General features: G+C 39.8%; 1 protein-coding gene across 2 annotated transcripts in view; it reads right to left on the bottom strand.

Moving 5' to 3' along the window:
- The window catches only part of exoc4 (exocyst complex component 4), a 128786-nt gene that overhangs the window by 86460 nt on the left and 25034 nt on the right, over window positions 1-17292 (bottom strand). For both annotated transcript variants that reach the window (XM_067582507.1, XM_067582508.1), the window contains exons 9-10: window positions 5430-5575; window positions 5067-5155 (exon numbers count right to left, since the gene is read on the bottom strand). In XM_067582507.1, coding sequence (XP_067438608.1) covers window positions 5067-5155; window positions 5430-5575 — 235 coding nt within the window. The remainder of the gene's footprint in view (window positions 1-5066; window positions 5156-5429; window positions 5576-17292) is intronic.

The raw sequence follows: 17292 nt of genomic DNA, 5'->3' as shown, positions 1-17292 counted from the left end.
AATTATAGCATGTCGTACATGTCATATATGACATAACTTGGCATGCAAGCGTACATACGGACACTTATACTACTAGCTAGTATGAAAGCCCTCATCAGTCACTGATGTGACATGTGCCCTTTCTGCACCACACAGCTTTATGAGTAAAGTTCTACTAGGAAAAATGCAATATGAAGAAAAAACAGCTGAACTTGATGATATTCTGTATAGATAGAAGGCTGTAATCCCTATTTTCTTAGTCTTCAGTTCACTTTAGAGAAAACACAGAACAATATTTTCTTAAAGTTTATGGAATGGTACCTGGTATGTGTGTAAATCCTATTTTATTTAATATCATTAACTCTGAGACTGGTATTATGTTGCAGATGTTTAAGAGATATTATTAGCGAATATAATATTACCTCCTCTGCCTATGAATTTTAATATGTAAACAAATTTTGGAAAAGATTATATTACACTGAAAATACGAAATTACTTTTATTTTACAGCTCATATGATCGAATTTAGAGTTTAAAGTGGCTTGAGGACTTACAATTAAAAAAGAAATCTAACACAAGTCAGGTAAAAATACTCTGCTCATAAGCAAGACAATCACCCTGTAAAAATAAGTGGCACTCGCCCACACTTTATATAGTTTTTCTGTGAGAACCATGATATTGGATTTATTTATCATTTGTCTGACATTTATCTATAGTGGGTCTTCCATGTTGAGACACCTTCGCGTACACACACAAATCCATTAAAATGTCAATCTCCAAGTGGCAAAGAGAAAAAGAAAGTTAACGCCAAAAAAGAAAGATAAACATCAAATATCAAATCTTTACAGCGCATCGTCGTGCAAGAAAGAAAGCAAGAAGTAGAGAAAAGAAATGAAAGTGAGAGACAGAGACATCAATCGCAGTCAAGCAGCTGTCTTTGACATTCTAGCGTCATAATCCCATAATAATTATTGACTTTTTCACCGACAAAATCCAATTCCATCTAAGGTTCCGTTTATGAATATGATAAATCATAATTTCAAGGTCAGCGGAAGTCAAGTATTGATCACTCCGCATGATGAGTGAACAACCATCATCCTTGAATTCCACCAACCAGTGAAGAGAATGAATGATTGGGAAAAATATAATTGAAAAGGCAAGTCAGTGATTTTACAATAAAAATAGATTGAACAGCCTTCATGAGTGTGACCTGAGAAAGAGGAAGTGATCTGAAAGTGGTAGTTTGAGTATAAGAGAGAGTATAAGATCTTGAAAACATGAATTAGGTTTCTCAAGGAGCTATCTGATTGCTAACCGAAACTAGAATATGCTTTTTTTCTGGGAGGAGGGGGTGGACCCCATCACCATTCTGAAATGTCCAAGCTTTTCTGAAAACTGACCCCAAACATAACATATTCCAGCAATCACAGTCCCAGTTTGGTGAAGGTGTATAAAATCACACATCTCTTAGCAGGAACATGCAGTTTCTGCTACTTCACCTTATACACACACACACATACAAACACACACACTCCTCAGTAAACACGTTGCTATCAACATCTGCCAGCCCCACCCCTGATATCCCACCTACCATCACCTCCACCCCCGTGTCTCCCACTAGACATTTTTCCATTTGCACCTCTTCTCCCTCCCCTCCCCATTGCGATGTACAAATCAGCTTGACAAGGAACACCACTTTTGGTCGCCCCTGAGCCGTCACTCCCTTCCTCCTCCCCGTCATCCCTGTCCCTCTCTCTCTCTCACGGGAACATAATGCTATTATACATAAACAAGAAGCCCCTAATACAACATAGGCGGGGGTTTTTTCTCCCTCATACTGAGCATTAGGCGAGGGGTGGGCAGAGGGAGAGCTGTTTGTAACTAGATTGCTCACGTAGGGGACTCAGCCTTACTGTTCTTTTTGTTTGCCGGACACCCTGTGAACAAGTCTGTTTTGAATATCAAAAGGGAAACAGAGGATGTGTGAAATAGATTTGGAACCGAGTTGATTATGAATACATCTTAGGAGAGGAGGAAGGTCAGAGGTGGGAGAGAGTTGGGAATGGGAGTGTATGTATGTACCTGCTGGGAAAGATTGAAATTTGAAGTGTGTATATTTGTTTACATGCATATCCAGGCCAAGCATGTTAGGCTTTGTGCACTGCTGTTACATGGGGAGGTTGTTACTTCAAACGTGCCCCGGGACAAGGCAATATCGCACGGGACACAATGAGCAGCCCACGACACAAAGACAAATAAAATTTAAAAAAGGCTGTAAATGCATTACTGACTCGGCGTGGTGCAAGACTGCAGTAGTTATTGAGATATATTCGCACTTCACCTCCCAGATGACCACTGAAGCCATCCGAGTCATCTGCTGCCTACACAGACAATAGAGAGGCAATAATAAAAAAAAAATAATAAAAAAAAAAACAGGGGGAGGATGTTAAGAGTCTAGAGGTTGGGAGACATGCGGAGGAATATGGGGGCATGGTAACACATCTATAGCTGGAAAATTGTTATTTTCATCATTTATTCATAGAGAATGTGATTGAATCTGGATGAGCTTCTGTGATTCTAAAGAAGTGATTTGCAGAGGATACGAACAACAAACAGTATATACACATTTCAGACAGACAGCCGAGGATCTGGCGTATATGAGATCACTGCATACATACTCTAGCTGGCAGGCTCGCTGCATACGTTGAGAATATATATTCCAGATGTGGCTACATACGGAGCTGTAATAAAGTCTTTGGATGACACATTGGATTAATTGAAGTGTACGAGACATGCTTCACGGAGAATGCAACCAATAGGTCCCCCCTGTGTATTTGCATGTGAATACGCACCTGTGTAGCTGTGTGCATGTATGTGTAATGATCTACGGCTGGTCCTTACAACTCTCGAGAGACATAATTTACAGATATTACAGATTAATTTCAAATCCATTAGAGATATGTCAGTCTGGATAGGTTAGAAAATCATTACACGTTCTATACAAACACTGCTCCTCTGATTCTTACTTACAGAAGATCTGGAAACCTGTACAAAGACACGTGAAATACTGTGAAAATATATTTTACATCTGTATGTACAGTAGTATAACTCAGAAAAGTACAAAATGCAGCAAATACAGTGGCATCTTCTGCACACACTACATCTGTAGTTCTGACTTAAACTCTGTTTAGTGCACAGCCATTTTTATTCATTTGTTAACGGTGCATAGCTGGATTTAAAGCCAACAATCAAACTCTTATTTCCAAAGCTGTGTTGGTGAGCATCTGAGTTAATAACTATATTGACTTGAAGCAGACCGTTGAGGAAAAAAAAAAAGAGTTTAGGAAACTCCAAGTAGAGAGACTAAGAGACACACTTGACTAAGCTTTAAGTGTTGAGTAATCCCGTAGCCAGAAGAACTCATCAACTCAATCTCTCATTTCTAACTCTTTTCCTCTCCCTCCCTCCCTACAGTAAGTTTAATTGGAAGAGAGAGGAAAAAGTCCCTTTTCCACACCGTCTCAATACATATTTTTCTAATTTCTTCCTTCAGAAATCTCTTAATGGCTTCTTCGCTGGACCCTGATGAAAACAATGACTTTTAACCCTCCTCTGCCTCCCTCCTTCCCTCCATCCATCTTTCCCCTCCCCTCCATCACACTGGACTTATTTCAATTTCTAAATGATTTCTTACTCCTTCAATCTCTTTGCAGCCATTCAGGCCCCGGCCTGAGCTTGTGGCCGGTGCTACGCATTGTGACAGGTGAAATGAAAGCCCAGAGAAATCTCATCTTCTTATAAACGCTCCGAGGCATTCAGCCAGTCAAAAAAAATATTTTCCCCCCTTCTTTCTGTGGCACCAACAGATGGAGGAAGAAAAAAAAGTGAGCTGTTATTTGAAGGCCATTTGGGATTTTCCTTTATCCACAGTTAATCAATGCTGTTCTTTCTGTGGTGGTGGGGGAGTTGAGGCAGTACATTTTGCATACGTTTACCAAACTAGCTAATGTATGACTGGCATTTAGTGTCAGAAAAAAAGAAATATATCCTGAATTGAAATGTCTTCTGGAGTTGTGAGTTAAATTAGCCCTTCTCTGGTTGTTTTTAAGTTAAATGCCCAGAGAAACACAGTAAGTAAGAAATACTGCATTATTTAAATAGTTTACACTCAATAGTCATAATTAGTTATGCAGATTTTCTCAAAGGATCGTTTTTTCATGCGTTATGGAGTACTCTCTAAAGATGAAAAGCATTTTCTTGTTATTGTCTCGCTCCATCTCCAACCTTTTCTATTTTATCCAAACAATGTCAACGAGGAGCTCGGTGTGGAAAAAAAAAAAAAGGAATGGTAGCAGACAAACAGCGCTGTCAGGCACTGCTGATTGAAACCTCAAGGTCATGGGCAGAGAAATAGAGAGCCAGAGAGAAAGAGAGAGATTCTCCAGGGTCTGGCCGTGTAGCTCACTCACTGTGCTATTTTGTGTGTGTGTGTGTGAGTGTGTGAGTATGTGAGTGAGAGGTTTTCAAGGCCTCTCCCTGTAGGCGGATTCTGCAAAGTCACCCTGCTCTCTGCCTCTCGTCAATCTCTCTCTCTATCGCTGTTTGCCTCTCCACACTGCTTTCTTTTCCTAAAGTGTTACTTCTCGACCTGCAACGTGCCCTTCCCAGCTCCACAGCACCTTTTATTACTACTCACTCATACTCTCCATTCCAACTCTCCATCCCCTCCTCCCCATACTGCTGGATCTTTCCAGCCTCCTGCTTCCACTTTAGCCAAACACGACCAAATCGCCCTCTCATACCCTTCTCTCAATCCTGCTCCCACTACCCGCCGCATCTTTTCTAAGTCCACCCATACACCCATAACTTCCCTCCCTCCTTCCACCTGACCTCATACTTTGCTCTGTTCTGTTACATTTTCCCATTTTTCTTTTTTTTTTCCCCCACAACTTAAACCTCTCTCTTTCCCTTCTTCATCTCACTATACTTCCACTCATCTTCACTTCTCCACTCCAGCTGTTCAGGAGTCTTCTCCAAACCTTTCGCCATTTTCCATTCCTCGGGTCATCCCCGAATCGCCCTCCTCACCTTGTAATTCTCCACTCTTGCTGTAGAGTTCTCGTCTCTGCTCTCTCAGGTAGGCACTCATGCTGATGGCATGGGAAGATGATTCAAACCTAGAGAACGCACAGAAAATTCACCAAATGGGCACACAACACAACAAAACAATACACAATGCAACAAGAAACTACAGGAAGAAAAGAAAAAGAGCAATAGCTTTGGGCATGAGATGCTAAAGAGAACAATGTAATCTTAAATGTATTTTATGTCTTTTTAATTAGAGATTAGATGAAATACTGTCATAGTAAAACTGTATAAACCCCTCTCTTATACAGAGGATACTTTATTCATTTATTTTGATAAGTACAAGGTAGGAAGCGCGATCCTTACTTGAAGAGCGACTGCTTGGCACGCTGTGGTTTTTTCTTAGCAAAGAAGGCAGCAAACTCACTGCCAGTGCTGGCATAGGAGAGCTGGGCCGATGGCTCTGTGGCGCTGCGGCTGTTCTTCACATCCAGATACTCCATAAGCAGAACCTAAACAACAAAAAAAAGCACTAGATCATAAGCTAGCAGAGGGATCTAGGTATAAGGAATATCTCCGTCTACATAACATTAAATTACTCCTACGAAACATAATTAATTGAAACAGAGAAATCAAGATAGTTTTCTGGAATATAACAACCAACTAACTCAACTATCAGAAACTGTGCACAATAATTCACTGATGCTACTTAAGTCCCTAATTTATCATACACATTTACATCCTACAACTGTTATTCAACCTTAGAGTAGTAGACATGGAGTTTTCAAGCTTATTAATGACTTTTAAGCTCCCACTCACAATCATATCCTGTAAGCTTGGTCTGCCTGCTTTGTTCACTTGTCAGCTTATTCGTGAGTACCTTTTTTATCCATAAGCCATTCTTAGAGCAGATCTAGAGATTATAGGGTAAACAATACCTAAATTTACATACATTTGCCATCATCTTATGTTCAATCTCTTGAGAGCTCACTGCCAAATGAAGCTAAAACCACTAATCACTCTTGGTGAGTTTAAAAAATGATTGTAGTGTGGAGCTGTAAAGGCTCAATAAGTTTCCTTTTCTGAGTTAGATTAAACTGTTTGATCATTAATCTGCTGGATTAATACTGCCTGGCAGTACTGCTCATAAATAATACAAACATTTTACCTAACACTCTAGTGTCACTTTGATTGCATTTGTATTTCCCTTTTGTGATGTTTTCACTTTCTTCACAGTCCAAGTGCCAGTTGTGGTAATACAAGCATTCATTCTAAACATTAACATCTGATATTGTTGTATTGTTTTGAGAATATTTTGTTGAATTATACTTTTACTCTCACATCAGATTTAATGTAAAATTGCAATAAAAATGTTCAGCGGAGATATATATCTAGCAGATCAGCTATGGACATCTGTAGCGGTAGGTTCACAATTTATGGCAACACTTTGTATGCAAAGCCAATCTTAAAAACAAAACAGAAAACAAACTTTTGAAACAAAAAAGGCCACTGAAATGACTGGGTGCTTTTGATGACCGCTGTAAAGATTCGTGTCCTCCATTTCCCCGATCTGCCGGCATGATCCATGGTGAAATCCATCAACGTCTTATCATGCTTCATAAAAATCTTATCAACTTCTAACAATAGGACAAGCACATTGAAACTCTGGCCAGACAGAGAAAGTTAACTTGCTCTACTCTATCATTCTATCTGCACATTCCCTCTGTTGCTTTCACTGGCTCTCATTTTTCAAAATCTCTTAGTGCTTCATCTCTCATTTCTCATATTTCTATTTTCTCTCTCTTGCTCTGTCTACCTCAGTTCAATGTTCCTTTTCTCTCTTGCCAGTCTTCATTTCTCTCTCTCTGTGAATACATATGTCCTAAAATAGCCTCCCATATCTAATAGCTTCATAATTTAGCAGGGCCATTTCTTCTGTGTGTGTCTAATTCTGAGGCGCAATATGGGTCAGCCCAGAATGGGACAGGAGTAATGGCCAAGCAGATGGAGATCCATCCTGACCATAATGATGTAATTAACGCTGCGGAGAGCACCCCCCGTCTTGCATGGGAAAGCCTTCACATGATACCATCAGTGTTAATTCAAGTGCACACACACACACACATGCATATTCAAGTGTACAACCAGGAAAAAATAATGCAAAAGCAGTTATCTTATGGAAAATGTTTTGTTTTAAAAACTTATTGATATGTGCATTCAGAGGTTTCAGTGAAATGTTGCAAAAAATATATATCAATATGTTGTTTTTGTTGAAAATAACAGAAGTGAACTTTTGTGGCTTAAAACTGCTCTCAAGCAAAGTTAAATAAGTGTCAGGTTATAGCACTTGGTCACTAATGTTCATGTAAATATGTAAGTTAAACACATGCACTCAATCTTCTACCACACACGTAATTACTCTCTAACACACTTCCCATCATCACAGTCAGCTCTAGGCCATATCACACACGCCCTCTCCAACTGGCAACACCAGGGCCTCCATTTGCCACTAGCCTCATGCTGCAGATAATCCTATCAGTGTATTAATTACAAATAATGAACTGATGGAGCGAAACCCCCACTTGCTTGCAAGCTAACGCCCAAGTAGACTTAATGAAATGCCAGCACTGGGCTGATGAAGGGGCTCCGACCCTACTTAAATTGCATTAGCCCAAAGACAGAGTGAACTCTGGAGGCAATTAAGTGGACTGCTATGACACAGAGAAAGATAGACGAAGAGGGGGATGAGAGGAAGACAGTAAGACAGAAGGAGAGGATGGAGGAAGGAGAGATAAAGGTGGACAGAGTTATGTGAGAACGACTGAAGGATTATAGGTGGAGAATGAACACTGAACAGAATGCTAAAGACAAAAAAGCGACTGAGTTAAATAACCAGTTATTGCTGATTTAACACCTTGAAGTGAAGTTAAAAAGTGAAGGTTGGTTGGCCCACCTCTACCTCAGGGATCTCTTACTGATTTTGCCGAGGGTAGACAGTCTCATTAACCTATCTCCAATCCGCAGCAAACCGAGTAACAGAGCTAATAACTCAAGAATGGGAAATTTCTGTTAATGTCACCACAAATTTGCCCCATTATTACTTTATCCATTGCAAAGCTGCCTTTATAACAATCACTGGTTTGGCCCTTACAAAGCTATTGTAGTTTGTAGCAGTGCCAAACTACTGCAAATTTGTGTTTTTTGTTTTATATTTTACAAGTGAATAGGACGACACTGACTAAATATATCTTAATCTCATTGCGTGCAGTGTACAGACCAATTATCAGGAATAACGGAACAATTTCAGGTGCTGGAGACTTCATCTTCGTCAAGAAAGCACCTTAGGTTAGTTTCCTTTTACAAATGGAAAACAAATGACTATACTTATGATGCCAGTCAACAGTAAGTTATGCTCTCCTTAGAATCACAAAAGAATTGTGACAACATTATTCAATTAAAATTACACTGCAATTCAGGTACATTCCAGGGAGCTTAATATTTGCAGTCTACCATCTTCTCCACATGAGATAAGTGACACTACACTCCCCGGCATCTGTTCCCTACAAACAAGGCACAACCTAATGTGCCAAATACTGGAGAGAATCATGCATGCAAAGCTATAATCCCTATTTAAATCGGTGTTTGATGATGACACCTCTATTCTCAGGTTGCTGGTAATATACTAAATGTTGCATCACAAAAATTAGTGACATTAGTTTTGTTTGTGTGTCTTTTCTGTGTACAGAAGATTGTGCTAGTTAGCTTATCACTGATAAAACAATGAATCAGTCTTTGCAACCTTCCACAACTACTCATATGACGTTGATGAACTGTACTTGACTGAATCAAATGATCAAGACAATCTCTCCTTTCTCCTCCCTCTCACCCATCAGGTCAGGTATATGAAATCTTATTTAAATCACTATTACTCCAGCAACATTGTGGCCTAGATCCTATTACTGTCACCTGCGTATGACCGCACAGCTCATCAGTGAGGCACATTTACATAACAACAGTGAAATACCAACAATGAGGACAGCTTAGTAGAGCTAACACAAACTAGAAATATCGCTCGCAGTTGTATGCCCTCGCCAAGCAGTCAAGTTGCAGTTTACATCCATGTCTGTCCAGACTTATACAATATCTGTAGTGAAGACTTTGAAGGAATTTAATGTATGTGTTCATATGCTCAGCCAATAAAGCTGATTCTGATAGAACACAAAGTTGTGGCCATGACAGTAGACAAAGCTTCAGATATGCGGATGCTTCACACAAATCTTCAACCCGGCAGCACAGAAGATCTTTACAATCACCACAGTTTCAAGGTGGAGACCCAAGATTAGTGTCACCAATTCAGTACTCGACCAAATGTGAAATATGGTCACAATCTCCCCTTCTGTTCCTGAGTTATGGTGTTGAATAATGGCCAGAAAAGTGTTTTTGCAGAACATGATTTCGTCACAGTGAAGTTGACCTTTGACCTTTTGGATATAAAATGTCATCACTTCTTCATTTTATCCTATTACACATTTGTAGGAAAGTTTATCATAATTTGCGTATGAATTTTTGAGGTATGGCCAAAAACGTGTTTTGTGAGGTCACAGTGACCTTGACCTTTGACCTCCAAATTCTAATCAGTTCATCTTTAAGTCTACATGGATATTTGCGCCAGATGTAATGAAATTTTCCTCCAGGGGTTCCTGAGATATCACGTTTGCGAGATTGGGATAGACGTGAGGTCACAGTGACCTTGACCTTTGACCACCAAAATCTAATCAGTTCATCCTTGAGTCAAAGTGAACATTTGTGACAAATTTGCAGAAATTCCCTCAAGGCATTTCTGAAATATCACATTCACGAGAATGGGACAGACAGACAACCTGAAAACATAAAGCCCCCAGCCACAGCTGTCGCCGGCGCAGAAGCCTAAAAATCATGGAGTAAGAATAGGAACAAATAGGAATTGTCAAATAAATTTGAATCCAAACAAGGCCAAATGATTAAAACCAAAAGACAGAAAGCATGAAGGAAAGAGATACATGGACATATGTATTGCCGGGTAATCATGAGACAATGTGGACATAAAAGAAAAAGCAGTGATACAACGAGGTGACAACTAGCTCAGGAATGATGAACAGCAGCACTTCACTAAAACAAAGATCTGCCCCATTGACTGTACCCAGAGCATCACAACAATGCAAAACAGCAAAGCTCCACAAGTGACACAAATACACAAATTCAGTGGTCTACAAAATTCATTAGGAGTGGCCCCAAGAGCCCAGGTCCAAACGAGAGCCAGTTCTGATTTGGTAAAAAGGTTTCAGGTTTACAAAGTGGCATTTAAACAAAAAAATATCCTCTCAACAACTTCTTCTGTGTAGCTGGACCTCAGTAAGTTGGCCACGATAATATCTCCATGCTATATTAGTTCAGTGGACATCTACAAAACTTCCACTAAAAGGTTACAGAAAGTTAAAAGACAAACAGGAGGGGAGGAGGGGGACTGCCTGAATTCACTAAAAATCAATATTCATGGGTGAATCTGTGAAATTGGACAGAAAAAAAGGGGTGGTAGGTAAAGATGTGAGACTTGGCAAATGGCTCTTCACACCAGATAATAAGGCAAAGCTCAAGGGTTCACATCAACTCGAGAGTGTGTGTATGTGTTTACGTGTGTGAGTGGGCGCACATGGAAAACTCACATCTTTCTCAAGGGCTCCCCTGACAAAGACAATCATTTCCACCACAACTACTCAATGTAATTCTATCAACCAACCAACCTCGTACTGCAGTTGAGTGGCTTGGGTCTCGTCCCAAACTTAAATCAGTCCACCAGGCGGAGTGTTAAGTTCTATTAAAAAAGGAAAAAAGCTTCATGCAAGTCTGCCTTTGTAATTCATTATCAGTGTTCCCATCTATTTCTTCCTAACCAAATGTCCCGATGTCAGCCTTTGTGCTCGGAGAAAGTGCGTTCTCATCCTCCATTCTGTAAATTAGGGCCCTAACACCTGACAAATCAGTGCAATTAAAGAACATCACTCAAAGATTTGCAGGTGAGTGCTTGTCACTCGATGAATTCGGCAGTCATTTGGCTAAAATTGATAATCATTATTATTATTATTATCACTTCATTTACTCTTTCCTCGTTTCCACCCTTTCCTTCTTATTCAGTCATTTTAAAAACAGCCCAGAGAACAATCTCGACACTTTGTTCCTCTCTCAAGGCTTTATTGAAATCGGCTGTTTTCTCACTAAATCCCTTGGCTGGTGTCTTGTCATAAAACATATTGACTGATATCCCTTGCTGCTAGCTTGAAGTTGAGGCCCAAAGTGTCCTTGGCCGTCAAAGAAAGGGTTCTGTATACACCCTGTATTGATTGTGTTCCAGAAACTTCAATAACCTTCACAAGTTCTGACAAAGCTTCAGCCGCAACTACTCCGACAGCACTGAACTACCACTAACCAGCGGGGGTTCCCACCTGGAGCGCACCAATCTTTTGAAGGCTATCTTGTTGACGGAGGAAAGGAAGAAGTGCCTGCATGTTTACTGAAACCCATTTATTTCTTTTAGTGTCCTTGCTGTGTCCCCTGACATGTTTTGATGTGAAAATATGTATATGTGTTTATTTTTTTAAATAAAGGAGACAGAGAAGTAATAGAACGGTGTGCAATGTAAAATGGTGTTTCTATGGAAACTATAATTTATGAATGTGTGTTTTTAATTTGTATGCAGCGTCAAATGACAAGTCTACACGTTCGAATTGCAAGGATTATTGTATAATCTAAATGAATAGCACACAATGAAAAAAGACTAAACAGACACACAAATACATGACGTCCATTAGACTGATAATATTACTATTCATCATCATTGGTTAAAATTATAGATTAATTTTACTATTGTGGTAACTTGTAAGTTAAAAGTAGTGAATAGTCTTTATGTACTGACTTCTTTCCATTTTAACTACACATTTAATAAAGCGTTAATAATAGCATTTACAGCACATAATATCATGCATTACATTGCAACATAGTGAGAAAATGTATCAACAACTCAAGGAAATGATTGCAAAAACATACAACAGCATTTGATTAAGTCTCTGGTGATTTTGATGTAGTAGATGTAAGGGGGTGGAAGAGACTTGGCAACACCATGGAGATGGTAAGACTTCACTGCGCTCCAGCAATATGTAAATATGACAGTACTTTGGAGGACAGAATAAATGTGACACATTGATTAAAATGTTGGGCGAGAACAACGTAGCAATGTCTGTGCTTCATATCTAATTAAAAGAGATCATTGTCTTCTGGCTGCTCTCTGGCAGTTCTATTCCCCTCGTTTTCACTCTGTTGATGAGCCGAGAGAAGGTAGTGCATATTTAAAATCTGTGTAAAGGAAAATAAGAGACTTCTTTTTGAACACATTATACATGTTAGAAAATAATTGCTGATGTGGGGTTAGAGCTTTAAACTGTTTTTCATCATTTCTGTGTTCAGGATTCTTTGGGTGGGCCTGATATGGAGGCTTGATGACATACAGGGGTTACTAGCATGACCCCTCCCCCACTAGTGACTAGAGCATACATACTCATCGTTTCAATCAACGTTAGCGCTCAAGGAATTATTTTAAACCCAGCTGAAGCATCCGTTGATGGATGTAGCCGTTCGCAGCTTCGGCTTCAGCACTGGCTGTGAGGCTGGGAGGTCCCCAGCCAGAGGGAGAGCATTTCCCGGGAAGCACTACACCAAAAAGCACAGTGTGAGAGGCAATTGCTCCAAGGGTGACAGCCAAAATGAAGCCACCAAGGATGTCTCAGCAGAGAAATGAGCAACATTAAATGCACTGAACTACATTGAAAAAAATGACAATTTAAGATAATGACGATTGGTGATGGATCACTTGTTAACTAGTCATTTAAGTTACATTTTTACAGAAACAAGTCCACATTTCCCTACAAAATGTGTGCCAAATTTAACAGTGGCTACTAACGTTACTTTTTTAAAAATATCATCCCTGTTTCTTGCTTTAAATCAACAAACAAGGCCTACTTTAAATTGTGTATTTTTATACGGGAGTTTGGTATGAGGGTTGTTAAGTCAGAGGCTGTTCAGTTGGGCCGTGCTTTCAGCGCCTTCAGTGGACACGCCCCCAGCGTTTCGGAGCAGAGAATATTGCTTATTTTTCTATGATTTTGAAACCTAATTTTATATACTTGGCGATTTTTTTAATCCTTCAAATTTGGCTGGGCGGTTAATTACACATTTTTCTATGATGTTGCAAACTCAGAACTCATATTCATTATTGTTTTACACAGACTTTAAGCTTTTAAGCCACTTATACAATGGGGTCCAAAAGTCTAAGACCACTGGGCAAGACACTTCTATTTTGCATTTGTTTCAAATGTAATACTATTTTTTTCATTACAAATGATAATATCTCTTAACAATTTGAGTATAAAGTTGAATCTCTGAAAAATGTAATGACAGTATGCAATCAAGCTGGCATGGACTCCACAAGTTTGTGTAAAACCTGACGACACATGTTATCCCAGCATGATTTAACAATGTCCCAATTTTCTTGTGATGTCACAGGATGCTTGGCTTCTCAGTCTTCAAGTGTCCCCATAAATTTTCAGTGGGGTTGAGGTCAGGTGACAGTGGAGAAAAGTCCATGACAGTCAGGATTCTGTGGTCTTCTTTGGTCTTCAAGTAGTTCTTGTAAAGCTTTGAGGTATGTTTGGGATCATTATACTGCTGCAGTATGAATCCTCCTCCACAAAGATGCAACCCAGAGGGTATAGCAACAACTGTGTCTAACTCCAGAGTAGGCAAAACACCCCCAGACTTTAAAATTCCCACCACCATGTTTCATTGCCGGGTTTGATCCACTGCAGTATCATTCTCTCTCCTGTTTGTCTCCTTACATACATCCTCCTGTTGCTGCCATAAATCTCAAACTTGGATTCATCAGTAAATAGAACCAGTCAACCACTGTGAAATGCTGGTATTTCTTAGCCCACTCCAAGTGTTTGGCCTTGTTTCCCCTCCTGAGAAGTGGTTGAGAAACTGCTACTCGTCCTCTGAGACCACTACAAGACAGCCTTCTTTTGATAGTACTTTTGCTGATTGGAGTCTTGCGTTCTTTATTTAGCAAATTCTGTAACTGTGATGAAGTTGCTTTTCTGTCTCTCACGGAACTAATTTTGATGTATTGATCTTGTGATGGTGTGTTCACTTTTGGTCTGCCTTATCATGCTTTGGATACAACTGATCAAGTTTCTGCAAAGCGTTTTAGAGTTCCATGCACTGCCCCCTTGTAAACCTTTAGTCTATCCACGATTTGATGTTGAGAAAGCCCCTCTTTGCTTAGAATAACAATTTCTACATCTGATACTTCTGCTTAGTTCTGATGCCATGATTCCCACTATCACAACGCTTAGTATGCAATGATCTGCTGGAAACTTAAGGCACAGCCATATTTATAACAGGTGAAGACTTGCTGCAAGTTGAGTTACTTGAATGAGCCTCTGATGAGTAGATCAAATCCACCAGAGTGTCATCTGAACACATGCCTCAGTGGAAGAGATACAAATGAAGGAAATCTGACCTTTTGTACAAAGGAGTTAAGTTGGTCAATGCCACAAATTTGCTTAAATCTGATTGCTGACCTAGAAGTACAGAATCTTAAAGATTTCTGTTTTTAAATGTTTCTGAATCCTCAAACTTTCTGATTATTTCCAGGTTTACATGAAAATATTACATATTTCCAATGTGGTCTCAGACTTATGTACCCCACTGTATATTTATATATTTTTGGCACAAACATAACAACCTCCCATCTTGCTTTTTTCGTCTTGGTTAATCTATGCAATAAAAATGATTAATTTATGAAGCAGATTTATATTAAGCTATAGGCTCTCTTTTGAATAAAAAAAGCATGCATGTGATCAGGAAAACACAGTGGTAGAAAGAATATTAGAAGGTTCTGACAGAAATAAATGGATGTTTTAAAAGATATCCCTAAAGACCAGGAAAACCACTGTACAGACGAGAGAGAGAATTTTATCATTTAGTGCCACAAAGCATATTCTAAAGCAGGGACAACTCCTGCATGCCAATCTTTTCAAAGTTTTACTTTTTAAAATGTTACCCTTTATTTGGAGCCCACATCAAATATCCCAGCCCCTGTTGCTCATTTTCTTATTTCTAGCTACAGTAGAAAATATAAATACACACAAGTTCGAGTTCCCTGGTGAAGTTTCCATCATCTAGGAATCAGTTCTTTCAGAGAGCAGACAACATCTATCAATATTTTTGAATGCAGACTCAAAGTTCCATGTCTGTAGAGAGGAAGCCACTCATTAAAAGTGTGATTTGCACTCTGGTCACACACTTGCAGGACACAACAGACACGGCAAGCAGTCACCCAGCCACGAATCCTTGCAGAATGCGAAAATGGCAAGCTAATTATCAAACTCACACGCCTCAAAACAAACGACTGACAAGGTCAAAAGGTGATGGATGTCAGTAGACAGAGACACTGTGTGCCAGATATACATTAAATAACACTCCCACACAGGGTGGTGTTAATGAAGAATGCATGCAGAGGTTTATGAACTGTGATCTTTTATGAACTATGTTATCCAATTACCTGAGAACATATTGTGACTTCCATCTCATTAATGATACAAAGGAAAGGTGAGTTTTTTTTGCTTGGCACATAATGTTGTTTGGACTAATACGTTAACTCAGAGAACATCACATTAAACTTGCCAGGCTACAAGACTGTCTAGATTGTGTGATGCTGCTGTACTGTATTTCTTAAGAAAAAAGGGAAGCATATTAAACATTTATGGATACACAGAAATTCCAGTCACTGTGATTTCTTTGATAAAACAGGCTGCTTTGAAGGGAAGGATAGTTTATGATGGAAAAGGGGGGGAAAAAGGCAATAGAGATAAGAGTTGAAGAGATAAGAGATAAAGGCATGTGGTGGTGTACACATAAAAATGTATATTCAATAATGGTGTGAGTAATCAATAGATATACTCACACACATTCTATAGAAAGCCACTTGAAAACTGTGAAGTGGACTTCTGGTCAGGCGTTGAGAGGGATGACAGCTTTAGAAGGAGCTCTTACCCCTCAAGGGCAAAAAGCAACCCAACAAACAATAAACCGAATTCAATACTAAGTATAACGAGGAATGTGAGGGGGAAATCAACAAAGAAGACGAAAGACCCTACACGTACAGGAGAAAAAGCAAGAAGAACTCAATATGAATGCAAACTCCAAAGGAGAGGAAAATAGTGGCAAGGCAGGAACCCATGCGGAGGCGCTGGACAAAGGTTTGGCTGACATTACCACGTAAATAAGTGAACTCAAACAAGATATGAAAAATGACCTCACAGTTTTTAAAGAACTCAACACAAACTTCAGACAGTAATTTGCTAACTTTAAGGAAGATGTCAACAACACACTGATGGCAAACAGCAATGAAGTACAGGACCAAAAGAAAAGTATCTGCAAGGCTCAAATACACATTTAGGAGCTTAAGACATGGAACATGGAAGCTAAAGAGGCTTTGTTGACAACACTCCAAGACCAGAGAAAACTACAAGAAAAATGAACCGACCTGAAAGGAAGGTCATGGAGAAACAACATGTGTATATTCAAGGCCTTGGAGGGTACAGAAAGGGACTCAGTCCCCTGATTCGTTGAGGCTTTACTTCAGCAGAAACTAGCACTGCCAGAGGTAAGCAACCTGCTAATTCAATGGGCACACAGAGCAGCAGCAAGGAGACAGGCCCCAGGGAGTCACCGCGATCCATAGTTGTTAACTGCCTCCAGTTCGACACTAAAGAGATGGTATAAAAGAAGGCCTGGCAGAAACGGATTAAACTGCATAGTAATCCACTGTTCTATGACCACAACTACGCAGCCGAGATGCTAAAAAAGCATAAAGCCTACACAGCAATCAAGAAGGTTCTGACGGAGAAGGGTATCAGGTTCCAGAGGCCCTTAACAGGGATCAGAATCCACTGGGCGGAAGGATCCTGGCTCTACAATAACGCGCCAGATGCAGAAAAAGGGATGAGAAGGAGGGGACTGGACATCCAGACCAAGGAAACCCACAAGGGACGCTCGATGGAGGACCAAATACAAAGAGTGCCACCATGGCAACGTGTTGGAGAACCAGGAACGCAAAGTGAGTTAACTCAGAGCGCAA

Source organism: Thunnus thynnus, chromosome 23 (genome assembly GCF_963924715.1).
Source record: "Thunnus thynnus chromosome 23, fThuThy2.1, whole genome shotgun sequence".
NCBI lineage: Eukaryota > Metazoa > Chordata > Actinopteri > Scombriformes > Scombridae > Thunnus > Thunnus thynnus.
This window is presented reverse-complemented; position numbering and strand designations above follow the sequence as displayed.